This window comes from Dendropsophus ebraccatus, chromosome 3 (genome assembly GCF_027789765.1).
Source record: "Dendropsophus ebraccatus isolate aDenEbr1 chromosome 3, aDenEbr1.pat, whole genome shotgun sequence".
Lineage (NCBI taxonomy): Eukaryota > Metazoa > Chordata > Amphibia > Anura > Hylidae > Dendropsophus > Dendropsophus ebraccatus.
The window spans coordinates 109,309,101-109,324,459 of NC_091456.1; the positions used below are offsets into that span (position 1 = coordinate 109,309,101).

The window sequence follows — 15,359 nt, forward strand, 5'->3', positions numbered from 1 at the left end:
GTTAGGCCCATTAGACTAGGTGCTTGAAACAATACAATTTTCCAATGGTAACAGCAATTAGTTTTAGTAGAACAGTGGCTGAGGAGGGATTGTTGGTTTACATCCATGTATTTACATCCATGGATTTCAATCTAGTTACAAGAATATATCTCCACCCAATAGAGATACTAACTGAATTAGACTATGTTCAAACAATGTAAATATAAGTGCAAAAAACAGGCATTGTTTCAAAACAACAGCTGTTATTAATGCTTAAGTTCATTAATGGCCATTAATTGCACTTATTTTTACATTGTGTGGACATAGACTTAATATTTAGTTGTTGTTTTGTTTTGGTTTTTTTGCAAACAAACATTATATAGCTCGGGATGGATATTTTCATGTATGTGTATGTACGGAACTTTGCAAAAAAAAAATAAAAATCAAATGCAAAAACTATTTGGCTGTATATTTCTGTAAGAGACATATAAGACTGCCTAACTTACAGTCATTACATGATGATACATGTTCATATATATCAATGTCAAAAAAAGATGATTACAAGATGGCATTTACAGCTTCATCACTTTAGAAGTCCCTTCCACTATGCCATTCAAAGACTGAACTTTTAAACAGACAGTGTGAGATGCAAGTGAACACACTGCCCAATGCATAAACCCCCATCATCAATATGATGTACTAAAGTGGCCCAACATTTTTTCCTTCTCTTCTCCCGTCCTGACAGCATTGATAGAGTTAATAGCAGCCACATGTCTAAATGCCACTGACGTGTTAAACAAGACTACTTTGTAATGGACATTGCTAAAGCAAAACAAACAAATTTCCTAATAAGACAGAAGGATAGAGTAATGTTATTTTATTTAATGAGCAAGAACAGATTGCTTCACCATGTGGATCTGTTTATGAGATTACAGTATATTGAATGGAACAGCTAATGATCAACTAATTTATTCTTAAGTGCCAGGAAACAAGGAAACATAGGTTTCAAGGATGGCTGTGCAGTGACTTCTGTACTCTATAGTATGATAGGATCTCGGAGCCCACACATCTGTGATTCATATGATATATTATAGCCATCACACCTACCAGGAGAAGCAAGGTCTGGAAGAAAGCATTGCAGGGGGCAGAAGGATCATTCGAATAATCTTATACTGGCAGATGCATCAGAAAAAGTAGAGAACATATTTAGCACACATTGACATTCAGAGATATGCATTTACAAGCATTTCAGATGGATTTCTACATGTGTTTATGGGAAGCAGAACCATAGAAAAGAAAGGTTTTATATAATGCTCTTTTATAGAGCATAAAGCACTCACAATGTGCAGCTTTATGTATGGATTTGAAAATTGCAGTCAAAAGTTGACCAACCTCAGCCCTTTGTATAGTAGAACATAATGGCTGCTCTGGTTCCAAATGAGGAATCTGTCAAACAAAATGGCTCATCATATTACAGTCAGAAGTAGAGATGAGCAAATTGATTGGAAATTTGTTTGGCCGCGAATTGCATACAAAGAATCTCATTAAAACAGGAACACTATAGTAGCTTCAATATTGGGACTGTTACAGAGTAGCCATTCTTTTTGAACAGGTGTTGTTGTTACAGTGTCAAAATTTGGAAAATGTCAATTTAAAAAAAAAACGTCAAACAGCCAGTCAGTCATTGAATTTCCGCTATGGACTGCCAGTGGACATTAGTGGATCAGCGGCGTAAACTCTATTTTATCACAGGACAGCAGTGGACATTGGTAAATGAGCTGTAAATCTCTTTACAGCGCCCAGTGACAGACACTGTCTTCACTCCTCCTAGTGAATTGGTATTACACTATAGGAGTTTAATGCACTCACTAAGTTTGGAAGGTGGACACTCAAGTCACTGATCCCAGGGAATTGTTTTAACAAACTCGGAGTTTACTGCGCCCAGTGAGAGTCAATAATATGGAATTTGCCTTCACTGGTCCTAGTGACTTTGTATAATGCACAACAGGCACCCAGTTACTTGGTATATTGGATATTGGTTTGACAGCTCTCATAGAAAATCACCTACAATCCACCCTCCTATCCTCTCCTCTCTGTCCCTATCTCTCTGTCTCTCTTGCTCTCCCTGCTCTGCTCTGCCTGCTGCAACCTACTCTCCATTACACTCACAGCAGACTGCCCAGGAGGTAAATCGCCCTATATAGAGGGGAAGGTGCTGACATCACAGTGGGGCTTGCAGGTGATTGGACGCGTGCAAGGAATTATGGATAATTTCACCACTTGATAAACATAAAGGTTAATTACACATTTAGGCTATGTTCACACGACATTCAAAACACAGAAAAGACATCTGCTTTTTCTATTTAAAAAGACATCTATTTTTTTCTGCAATTTAATTGACTTCAATGCAATGCAATGACACACCCAAAGACCAATTAGTCCACCTAAACCAAAATAATGTACTGACAGACATCATTGCACTGACGGTTGGCGAAATAATGGACGCCATTTTTTCTTTCCAAAAATGGAGAGGAAAAAAGTATTGGGCACATATCCATAAAAAGTATTTTTTATTTTTATTTTGGATTTATTATGGTACTAAGAATCTATTTTCTGTCATAAGACAACTTGTAGGCTGATTTATGACCAGGTCAACAGGTTGTGAATCAGTTTAGATTGTTTTTCAAATGAGGAAAGAAAGGCTGTTAAGAAACCCATCAGAACTGCTGTAGAATACATACTAAATTTTTAAAGAAAAAAAAGACCTATAAAGAAAATGTTTTGTACCATAATAAAAAAAACTTTTACCACACCCAAAAGGACCTGAACTAGAATACTGTATGAACAGCCATCATTGTAATGATAGGCATGCAAAACACAAAATGACTGACAAACCAAAAATTATCAAAAAATTTATAAACTTTGAATGATTTCAGTTGTGCAACGGTAAGTATAAGGAGTATTTTGTATACTATTAAAGAAAACAAATTAATGTACAAATTAATTACATGTTCTGAAATTTATGGGGATTACTTGACCTAGTTTGTAGGTAGAATATCTCTGTGAGTAATACTGTTGTGCTAGAAAAAAATGTTAAAAAGTGCACTTGGGCAAAAACTAGTTGTGCTGCACTTGTACACATTTTGCTAAACATGGTTGGCTATCAGCAATAAAGCCTACTTCCAAAAGTAGTACCCATCTATTAATCAAGTGTTAATAGGCTATAACATAATTACAGTTAGATGGCACCTAAACAATATAAAACTTTTAGTTACCTAATCTGACTTTACATGCATGTGTCCATTCATTAGAATTAGATCACTGTTAGGCTATGTTGGCACTTCGGGAACATATCAAGCAAAGACAGCCGTCTCGTTATAAAGACAGGAGCTGAAAATGATCATGATCTTTATTAGTGGCTGTCTATCTAATGAGACAGCTGCTTTTGTTCAATATGTTCCTGAAGTGGGAACATAGCCTAAGGCTATGTTCACACTACGTAAAAGTACAGCCGTACTTTTTGCGGGGTGCAACAATGCCTTATTTTTAAAGAGATCCTGGCCGGAGCGTATACGATGTGTATACGGCCGGGATCCGTGCAGCGCCGCAAATAACTGACACGTCAGTTTTCTGCGGCCGCAATTCAATGAATCGCTTCATTGTGTGCTATGGGAAGCTCTGATGCGGGCGCATGCTCATGCGCCCGCATCAGAGCTCTGCAGCCGGTAAGAACATCTGGCTGGAACCTAAGTACCGGCCGAGATGATCGGGGCAGAGACCGGCCGTTCCGTGACCCGGCCGTAGTCACGGAATGGCCGGTCCCTTACGTTGTGTGAACATAGCCTAATATTGTGATCAGCTATTATGTCAGCAGTGCCCATATCACAAGCTTTATATATTACAGAAAGAACGGATACCTTCTAAGACTTAGGGTCTTAGACTAGTCTATGGGCGATTGAAATTTACACAGAATTTGTCAAAGGAGCATTTTCTCTGAGAATAAAATAAAACTTTCAGTAGGAAGGTGTCAGTTACCTAGAAAATATTAACATATACAGTTGCTTCATGCTTTTGCTTTTTCATATCACTTACCATTTTTATCAAAAGTAATCTTTCATAATTCATCTTACTTCACTCCAACATACAGTATAAAATTTAGTTCTAAAAGACAGCGAGTGCGAACCCACTGTGCTACTCGACCAGTAATCTGAAGAACAGGCACAGGTCAGGATACAGAGGAATACAACAGAAACGGCAAACAGATACCTTCACTTGGAATGCTAGACTCCAACAACGCTCAGGCAGAAAATAGCAGGCGGAGCTGGCTTAAATAGGTGCAGGTAGCTCTGGACCAGCTGTAGCAGGTGGAGACAAGCTGCCTCTATAAGGCCAGAGCAATTGGTTGCATGCACACCCTAGTGGCCAGAAGTGCCACTGTAGCAGAAGGTGAAAGAATATGCCAGAAGACCCAAGCAGCACAAGGACGAGCATGGAGCACAGCAAAGGAACAAAAAAAGACGCTGACGCTGTTAAGTCTCATCTGGCAGCATTACAATAGTTTAATAGTGCACTGAGAATTTAAAGCATTTTTTAATGTATACAACTACTATAAAAACTATTCAATATAATTTAGATTTAGAAGAATACATGTAACCCCTCACCATAAGCCACAAATCTCCATAATATTATTTCCCCAATATATGGTCACTAATAAGTGTCAGTAAGGGTTACCCTCAGTCACCTATACAAAGGCCCATATATATCAGCTAGATATTCTAATGGGTCAAAGGGGTAGTGACTCTCCTTAAGAAGAGCTCGTCATAAAGATGTGTGGAGATTTACAGACCATTGCTGCTCCACTAAGAATCCTGGGAAGAAAGGATATGCAAATCCTTTCTTGCTAGATATTCTAAGAGATTAAGCATTAGATGAAGCATGGGTTCTCTGCTCTAGCCACAGACGTAAGCGACTGCTGAGAGCAACTGTCTTTCTGCTGGACCTAGGCATCTGTGTGGTCCACAGACACCCATTTAACGTTAGAAGATATTAAAGTGATTAAAGTCTCACAACTCACTAGTCATACAAGCAGAATATAGAAAGGGAAAGCCATGGATTCATATTACTGTACTGAGTTACAATAAAAGCACTTTAGGTCATGAATGGTCTTCAGAAATGGACTACACATTCATAAAAAGTAAAATAATACCAAAATACCACTGTAATTTTAAGTGAAAATAAAACAACCGGTGAACCTGTAAATTATTTTAATGGTCATAATCAATTATGGCTATTTTTCTGTGTGCGCAGTCAATTCCCCATAGAGCAAATTATCACGTTGAAAATACGGCTGTATTTTTTTTTAACTGAAAATTATGTGCTTTTGTGAACATAACCTTAATTACACCACAGTACTGACAAAAGATTATATACATGTATGCATGCCTACAATATATTGGCAAAAGCATGTTGTGTTGACACACCTAAATGTAACAATACATGTGTGTGTCTCACGCTACTACACAATAGTTGCCCTTCCACCCTCCTTTTCTGCTGTGATCAACCTATATGATTGAGCTAATTTCAAAAGTTCAGAATGTGACAAGGATCTTGGCGTGGATTCTCCAACAATATCCAACTTCTTATCCATAACAATGTGCTTGCCATTAACCCCTAGACAACCTAGGACGTACCGGTAAGTCCTGGAAGTCTGTCCCCAGACGACCCTGGACGTAGCGGTACGTCCTGAGCTATGAAGCGCGCTCCGGAGCGGAGAGCGCTTCATAGCAGGTGGGGGCCGGCTGCAATCAGCAGGCGGGACCTCACCGGTAATGACACGCTGCAGCGATCGCGCTGCCGCGTGTCATTAACCCCTTAAACGCTGCGGCCGCAGCGTTTAAGTGTAAGTGACAGGGGGAGTGTGACTGCGGGGGTCCCGATCGGTAAAACGGACCGCCGGAGGTCTCTCACCTGCCTCCGTGAGGTCCGATCAGCGATATGCTGCACTAAGCCTGCACAGGCAGGCTCAATGAGCAGATCGCCGATAACACTGATCAATGCTATGCCTATGGCATAGCAATCATCAGTGTAGAAATCCAAGTACTGTATGTAAAAGTCCCCCAAAGGGACTTCAAATGTGTAAAAAAAAAAAAAGTTAAAAACACTAATACACTACCCCAAAGCCCCTCCCCCAATAAAAGTTTAAATCACCCCCATTTCCCATTATACAAATAAAACATATAAAAATAAATAAATAAATAAATAAACATATAATATACTGTAGCGTGCGTAATTGTCCGATCTATTAAACTATAACAAGCGTCATTGCGAACGGCGAACGGCGTACACGAAAGAGGGAAAAAAGTGCGCGGATTACCGATTTTATGTTACATTATATATATATAAAAAAATAATAATAAGTGATCAAAATGTCTGATCTTCACAAATATGGTTTGTTTCCTACCTGAAGTTCAGCATTGAAGGAAAAGTGTCTAAGGACTTTAACTAAACCCCTATCTGAGGTCAGCAGTACTAATGCTCAAAATGTGTCCCTGTTATATTATTTTAGAAAGATGCACCCAAGGTGCATTTCTCCTTTTTTTGTTGCAGGACGTAGAAAGACTTCATAAGCAATTAAGGGATGGAGATTGTAAGTGATGAACAGGAAGCTCTATCGGATGTTTCTTTTGGGATTAGGTCAACCCTGAGGTCACAATATGTGTCAGGCATTATTATTCTATATTCCTGTTCATATTGTTTAGCTATGTACACCAATTGTTTTCGTCCCATATATGAGTTTATCATGTGATAGATCACATGTTTAAGGGTGTTTAAGGGGTGCATGATGTATTAGCTGTGGGCTATGACTAAGATTTAGATTTAAGCTGGGTTCACACACAGTATATTTCAGTCAGTATTGTGGTCCTCATATTACAACCTCAACCTGGAGTGGATTGAAAACACAGAAAGGTTCTGTTCACACAATGTTGAACTTGAGTGGATGGCCGACATTTAACGGCAAATATTTGTTATGTTTGCAATCCACTCCTGGTTGAGGTTGCAAAAATACTGACCAAATACTGACTGAAATATACTGTATGTGAATCCAGCCTTAATTCGGAATTAACTCTGATTCTGGATTCCTTTCTTTGTTTTTGTTTTTTTACAGATATTCCCTAGATCATCAGTTAAGCTAGATTTGTAGCCCGTATTCCAGTATTTGATAGATTTGCATTGCAGGGTCCTGTGCAGATTAGTCATGTTTGACTGTACAAATCTATTTGGTAATAGACCCTGTTTTGTGCCTGAGAGCCAGGACATGCAGAAACGGAAATGGGCCTTGCCTAAGCTACTGCAACAAATACGGAAGGATACAATGCGCTAGAACAGAAGTGCTTGAAGACTTCTAGTAAAGGTTGACATACTTGGGTCTGCTGTCAGTTGAAGGCAGAGCAAAACACTAACACCTAGTCTAAGGTGTGCCTTGGGGGAAATGGTATGCTTGGTAAGTAGGCCTGTCTTCTCCCAAGTAAAGGCTTCGATTTATACTGCACGGTGAGAAGTTTTTTTTGTGAGGAGCCATATGCGTATATATCGCACATAGAGCAGGAGCTTTTCCTAATGTGTTTACGAGGCAATAATGATAAACCTGTAGCCCAGCAAGTTGTAATGAGGAATAACTAACTACTAATGGCATGAAATGGCTACTGCTAAATTATGAGCTCATTGGCAGAAAGTATACTGATGCCTAATACAGTTCTTACCACAGCTGGTCTGTCTTTGTTGTTCCTGTATAAACACGGTCTATCCTCCCTCATCAGCTCTTCACCAATCCTCTCCTATTGCTTGTGTTTTATACTCCTTATGTCTTCCTACTCTAGTCCACCATCTTCCCCTGGCCATACGATAAGTGTCCTCCTGCTTAATTCCCCACTCTCTGTATTATCATACTCCGGGTCTGGACAGCTGACATAAATGAAAAACAATTCATGTATTACCAAAAGTAGACTTTACACTTTTAGGTAAGGATGATTGTTCTGGATGGCATGTGTATAAATGTTTAGCCCCTGAAACCAAACTCAATACATGAATCACCTAATATGCTACATGCTTTTCCATGTTATACGTCCCATCCTGTGAGCTTGTGTGGCTTTTACTTGTTGGCTATAAATTGGTCCTAGGTAGTTCTACATTTTTTCTGCTCTACTGCATTTTCATTTTTACTAAGGCAGAGATCAGAGTTAAAGGAGTTGTGGGGGTGTGAGAGCCGTACGCATCAAATCTGTTCTTACCAAAGTGTCAGTGTTGTCCAATGACATTCATTTTTTTTATAAGAAACTAAAATCAGTGATCTGATGAATGAAGCACACCATGTCAACCCACTATAAAGTAGTCATAATTAACTAAGTGCAATTCAAATTTTTTATTGTAAAAAGGGTAAATGAAAAACAATAGGTTGCACATTTCCTGAAGTTTCACTTGACAAATAACTAGGGCAGGGAGCTGTTTTCAGCACTAAATCCTCTTTTATTGTAGAATCAGTGCTAATAAATAAGGCATCTGTTAATAAAATACATTGGTATGAAAACCCTGTGAAAATCCTAAGCATCATGCACTCCTATCTTGCGTCCCTCCACGATTTCAATTGGCCTGAGCATTTTTTCCTTCTGTATTACCATGGAACGTACAATTTTCCTGGTTGCTGACTAATAATCATAAGACAGATGGGTACAACTCACAGTGTACTGTTCTTGTATGTCTAACATTAGTGACCTACTGAAATCTGTTATTGGTTGAAAAGTTGCTTTTTTACTCCTGATTTATCTGACCTTATGTTATTGTCCTACATTTGGCCTATGTGATTTACTACAGCAAACCTTCCTGGATTTTCACATAAACAGTTTAGACCTATTGTGTGTATATATACCCAGACCTGATTTATATCCAATGGGATTTATATCCAATGGGAAAACTAGCATTCTGAATCAGATGAGCATCAGATACTAATGACCTATTTCTGGTTTGGGGAAAATGCAGAATAATATACTATAAATAGAATAGAAATATGGTTATTAAGATAGCTAGTAGAAGTTACAACTTGAGACATATTTAGTTTTCAGTTCAGTATAAATAAAGGTGGTACGTGGATTTGCCTGTAGCACTAGGAAGTGGACAAATTGTAAGCTTTTTCTAAGAGAAATGTAGAGCTCTCTTACTATTGCCTTTCCAAGCAGGATGGATGGATGGATGGATGGATGGATGGATGGATGGATGGATAGATAGATAGATAGATAGATAGATAGACTGACTGACTGTATCCATTTTTTCCAGGAAGTTCGAAGGTTGCATCCACCTTCTTCAGGCAGCGGAATTCAAATGCTGATCATTTAGATTTGTACAAACCCAAACTTTTGGCAAGTTCAAATAGATAGATAGATAGATAGATAGATAGATAGATAGATCTACTTAACTTCTGATGGTTTTCTCATAAGTCTCACAAATGTTTTTCAATGCATCACTGTTTCTAATATTCTGGTTATAACTTTCTTACTATTGCTAAATGTCATGAGGGCTTTTAGACCAATCCACTCTCTGGTTTAACTTTCTAGATGCTACTGTCCATGTACCTATCTAGTATATTAATGACCATATACATATATAGTAGTATAAGGCTATATTCACACTCAGATTTCCCCCCAATATTTTGGTCAGTATATTTTTTTTAACCAAAACCAGGAGTGGAATTGACAGGGCAAAATTATACTGGAAAGATTTGCACAGGTTCTATGTTTTCCACCCACTCCTGGTTTTGGTTGAAAAAAGACTGACCAAAAGACTGATGGAAATATTTTGTGTGAACATAACCTTATAGTGACCATATACCTATACATTAAAAAATACATAAGTATTGCACGTAATGTTAATTTCTGGAATAACCTCATAAGGGTAAGTTTGTTTTAAAGGATTGTTCTAATAAAAAGTTTATATATCAATTACTAGTATATATAACTATATAATATGCATTAAACACAGAAAAATAAAGGAATTCAGGAATATTTGGTTACACTTATAATACTGCACAATGAGAGCGATTAAGTAATGTTATGCAATTACTTTTACAACATTTAGGGTGTTTTGTATTTTAAACTTCATATTACAGCCACTTCACCTTGACCCTCTCAAGTTCATATAGGTTGCATGAGTGGATAGATTTTTTTATTAATTCTGTTGCACATAATAAGAATCCTAAAATATCAATGTGAAATGTTCATAGTAGCTGTCAATTAATAGAAATCAAATCAAAATAGGCACTCAAAAAACAAACATAAACCTGTAGAAAAGAAAAGCTTTGTCGCCCATAGCACCAAATCACAGCCCAACTTTGATTTTTCTTGAGCTGAATATATATAACAAGTTTTTCTTTTAGACAGTTTAATAACTCTCTGCAATTTTGTTATTAACAACAGGTACAATTAAAGTCTCTTAAAAGGTTAAGTATGTAAGCTTGAGTGAACTAAGTAACTATCTGCTTAGCATTTGATGTGAGAAGTGATAACTTAGGTATAAATAGTAGATAAACCCTCAGCTGTTATTTTACTGCCTAACATATGTTTATATCAATGTACAGTATACTGTAGGGCAGTGGTCTTCAACTTGTGGCTCCCCAGATGTTGCAAAACTACAACTCCCAGCATACCCTGCAGGCTGTATATGTATTATTGTATCCTTGCATTAAATAGGGATCCACATAGAGTAATACTGTAAGCAGATGAACACCATGGTTAATCAGCAAGAAGATACTACATCATAAATAGGTGCACTAATTCCTTTAAAACTGGATATAAAGAGTTACTGTACACTTACATTTCCATTTCCATTAACACATACACAATTATTTCATATATATGTTTAACCAATTTTTCTTTTCTTGAAGTTTTTATCTCTATATTGTAAAGAACTAAACACTACAAGCAAAAACCAAAGGGTGTGGGTTAGTGTAATTTCACATAAACACATAAAATATTATTAAGGCTATGTTTGCACAATGCACAAACAATGGCCATTGTTGCAGTGAAAACTGCTTTGAGTTCAATGCTTAACAGCCAAAAATAATTGACATGTCAGTTATTTCAACAGCCATAGCGAACAATAGCCGTTGTTCAATACATTGTGGGAACAACGGCCGCTGTTTATATTGACTTCAATGCAAGACATTATATACATCATAACAAGAACAGCCATTGTTTTAAATGCAAAGAACGGCCATTCTTGTCATAAAACTGTCTAGATATCTTAAAAATAAGCCTTATCCCAAGGTGGCCATATATCAAGACAGACCAGCTCTGTCTGGACGGAAGTCAAATGCATTTTAAATTTTCATCCAATAGACACTTGTCCATGAATGATCTTTCTATGAAAGAACGTTGCTGGAAACATTGTTCGTTCTTTATTATTGGACATGTATTGGGAGTTTACTGCTATTATTTTAATAATGTAACCATGAGTTACAATAGTTTACTATGTACTCATGTGCGTTACTTTTCCCCATTAAGTGAACTAAACTAACAGGTTTGAGGATAAGAAATTGAGACAAAGTCTCAGTTACACTTAAGACTCAAAGAAACAGTAAAATGTATAACATTTGTGGCGTCTCAGATGTTTACATACACATAATTTGCCCATGCACTTCCATACTAACATGGGGTTAGAGTCTGATAGCTTGGAATGTTTACCTAGGAATTCATTTAGAAAGCTTCCTGGCCTGTAGATCACAATTTTACCTGTAATCAATGGAAACCGTATATCTGCAGGCTTTTTTTTTATTTGCCTCATCTAGCAGCCAATAGACTATAATAAATAACATACGATTCCAAATCCCATCTGGTGCCACTTTGGACCACAAGAAAAAAAAAATCTTTAATTTGGAAAAAAGCATTCTACTTCTGTTGAGGATTTTTGATACTAAGAACTCCGGTGCTGGTTTCCTAATGGTGAAACAAGGTAATTTAGAAACAAGGAGATGGTTTTAACAAGCACAAGATGTTTTTAACACGTACAATTCCCTGTGACCTCAGGTCTGCTTTGTTGAACTGATTTTTATTACAATTTGGTCACTGAATAGCAAGGAGCAGACCACTTGTTAAAGCAGAAAAAAGGCTTGTTCCAAAAGTCACTCCTCACAGACAATAGAGAACTTGAGCTGAAAATGAAATTAAAGCTTTATTCGACATTCGTTAACACCGAGATGTCGGCCAAGAAACCGAGCATGATCATGCAAAATCAGTGGCTGAAATCTAAAACATCAGGGTAGTGTCTGCTTTATTACATTTCCTTTATTCTATCATCTTAATGCACCCAGGACTTCCTGACTCACTGGCGGCCCTGTCTCCAGGCCAATAACCTGTAAACATGTTACTTAGGGATACTTGTAGTCATTGAAATATCTTAATTAAGGTTTAGAAAATTCTTGTTTTGCCTTTTCTCGGCTGCCCCATTCTTAACAATAAAAAGAAAGGAACAACTGACAAGACAAGTAGGTCTGCAGGTCAGCTGAAACACATGACTGTGGGTTGAAAAGCTAAGTAACAGGTATATGGCTTCTGCATACAACTAAATAGTCGATCTGTAATATTCAGTTCACACCTTTTTACCTGTTGCTAAGAACACACACACACACACACACACATATATATATATATATATATATATATACATATATAATTGTGCAATAATTTACATGGCTGCAAAGTACATCTCTAGTGCAAAAGTAGCAAAGATAATCTGTGTAACCGTACCACCTTCCTGTCATTAAGGAATGGCAAGCACCACTTTCAGGCCGCATTGGGATTTTTACAAGTGTGATACAGAATGCGGTTTTGTAGATGTGAATGCACAAACTATTCCACCAGCATAAAATGGTGAACAACACATCCGACAGCAATCTATGGATTGGTTTTCATTTCACATTACATTGAATTATCAATGAGAATATGGCCCATGCATTTAGTGCATTTAATTTATGTTTACAATATGTATATATATATATATATATATATATATATATATATATATATATATTCTCATAACACTACACATAGTAAGTATGTATATTCATAGGCTACATGGCAATGCACAACATAGGAATCTATAGTCTTACAGGTAATCATGCATTTTCGGGCATGATACTAAAAGGATACTGCCTTTCCTTTTCTTGTAAATATCTTACATTTCTGCCTACCGAGCCAGACCTTTAGGTCTTATGTGTTAATGGTATTTACAGTACATGATAATGCTAGGCATGATCATTTCTTAAAGACAAACCACACAGATGTGTTCACTGTACATGGATGCTCACCTACGACTGATTCATTACATTTCTAGCTATTTGCAGAATACGCTGATAAAGTCCACTGTCTGCATACATCACTCAGGAGCATAACATGACACTTTTTTGCACAGGTAAAAGCTTTGCAGCGATCCAATAAGGTATTTTTAGCTGGTAAATCTAAGTAACTAGAGGAGTTTGTGTTGGAGTTGCCACCATCGCTTAAATACTAGACCACTATAGCAAACTAGAAAACAATCCCATAACCCTTGTGCCGCACCAACTTTATTCCTGTTTATCAGCTTTAGCATTAGCGTGGACACATCTTTATAACACGTACACTCTGATGTAGATGTAAAAGTTTAATGAGGACTATGCAATACTAAATTCAGACAAATGACTTCAGATAGATTTAAGGAGCAAAAGATGTTAATAGTGTCCTAGAGGCCTGAGGAACTAATACATGATTAAGGGTATTTAGCATTACAGAGAATAGGTACCAGATTCCTCAGCAGCTCATCTAGCATCCTATCATCTGTGTCCAACTGCTGCTTAATACCATTCACTAAATTATTCTCAATTCATATATTCCTGCAGGCAACACATGCAAAGCTTGAGCACTTGAGCACCTCTAGAAAGATTACATTTTCTGCCTTTCTTCAAGCAAGTCAAATCAGGAATTCACAGAACACCACTTCAGTCTTCCTGCCTTCACTTCAGCCATTGCATCCATACTGCATATAGATGTCATTTGAAGAAGCATTATTGTACACAGACCATTGCACTAGGGTGAGTCTGCGCATGTGATCTTGTGTTTCCTAGCTTTGTATATTTTCACTATCCTTTAAAACAATAATTCTAGCATGCTTTTTAAAGGCACAGCGGAAACACTGCCAATCCTCAAGCTGAACGATTTATGTGTACGTACCTTTTCAATTTAACAGGGTCTGTTCCACAACTGCAGTCTCTTCATATGTTATAGGCTTTACTTTGCAGCTGAAAGCTGTACCACTACTGTTTAAATTTACATTCTTGTATCCGGTCCTTTCATCTCTATCTCTTTTTTATGATACGGGAATGTCAGTTTATTAACCTTATTTATTTCTATAGCATATATACTGGGTGAGACACTTTTTTATCTGTCTTTTAGAATACAAATAATTGTCTATATTTCTAACAGATGGACACACACATATATATATATATATATATATATATATATATATATTTGTGTATATATTTATAATATATATTAAATACACACTATAATAAAAATATATATATATATATATTTATATTACTTTAGTGTACAAAATATTTAGCGAGGAATAATGATAAAATATAGAAGTCACCTATGACACACATTTTATAATTCATCATATAGAAGTCTTCAAATTAAAATTCCCACATCTATAATACATCTGTGATTATATAACTATAAGCCCAAATCACCTTACTATATAGTACAACTACACATAGAATCATTGTATTCTGAGCATGCATTATCAAAAACAAATACAAAGAATATTACTTACGAGTCAAGGAGTTCACAATTAACATGCATATCCATAGGAGCACTAAGGTGATCATATTTCAAGGCTCTTTAAATCCACTTGAGCACTTAAAAAAATTCCACCTTGAATCTTGTAAATTTCAGAGGAATTTTTTTTTCCGCTGGTATATATTGCTGTAAGCAAGTTGCTTGTCTATGTGCTTTTATTATGATATAGATTTTTCTATATGAGCTTGAGAAATAAGCGAAGCATGTGTAAAGGAAACAGACAGCTTGCAGGTTAAGGAAAACCCTTTTGCAAGTCTGAGCAACTGAGAACTGACAAGCTAAATATGCCTGTAGCCCCATTCATCTCCCCGCCCACATGGGTTGCCAAAATTACCAAGCCCTACAGAGCTGGAGAAGACATTCTCTGCTATTCCTCCGCTGCCCCCTTTTTGTCATCCCCCCTCTTTTTACTTCATACGTCTGCTGACATTTCCTTATTTTTTTTTTCTTTTCACTCAAGCTTCGTAAAAACCTTCAGATGTGAGTCACGACCAGGAA

The 15,359-nt window shown here is 37.0% G+C and overlaps 1 protein-coding gene across 3 annotated transcripts in view; it reads right to left on the minus strand.

Moving 5' to 3' along the window:
- The window catches only part of CRLF1 (cytokine receptor like factor 1), an 88,764-nt gene extending 73,664 nt beyond the window's left edge, over positions 1 to 15,100 (minus strand). For all 3 annotated transcript variants that reach the window (XM_069964500.1, XM_069964501.1, XM_069964502.1), the window contains exon 1: positions 14,836 to 15,100. In XM_069964500.1, the coding sequence (XP_069820601.1) occupies positions 14,836 to 14,890 (55 nt within the window). In that variant the 5' untranslated portion in view covers positions 14,891 to 15,100. The remainder of the gene's footprint in view (positions 1 to 14,835) is intronic.
- Positions 15,101 to 15,359: the final 259 nt, after the last annotated feature.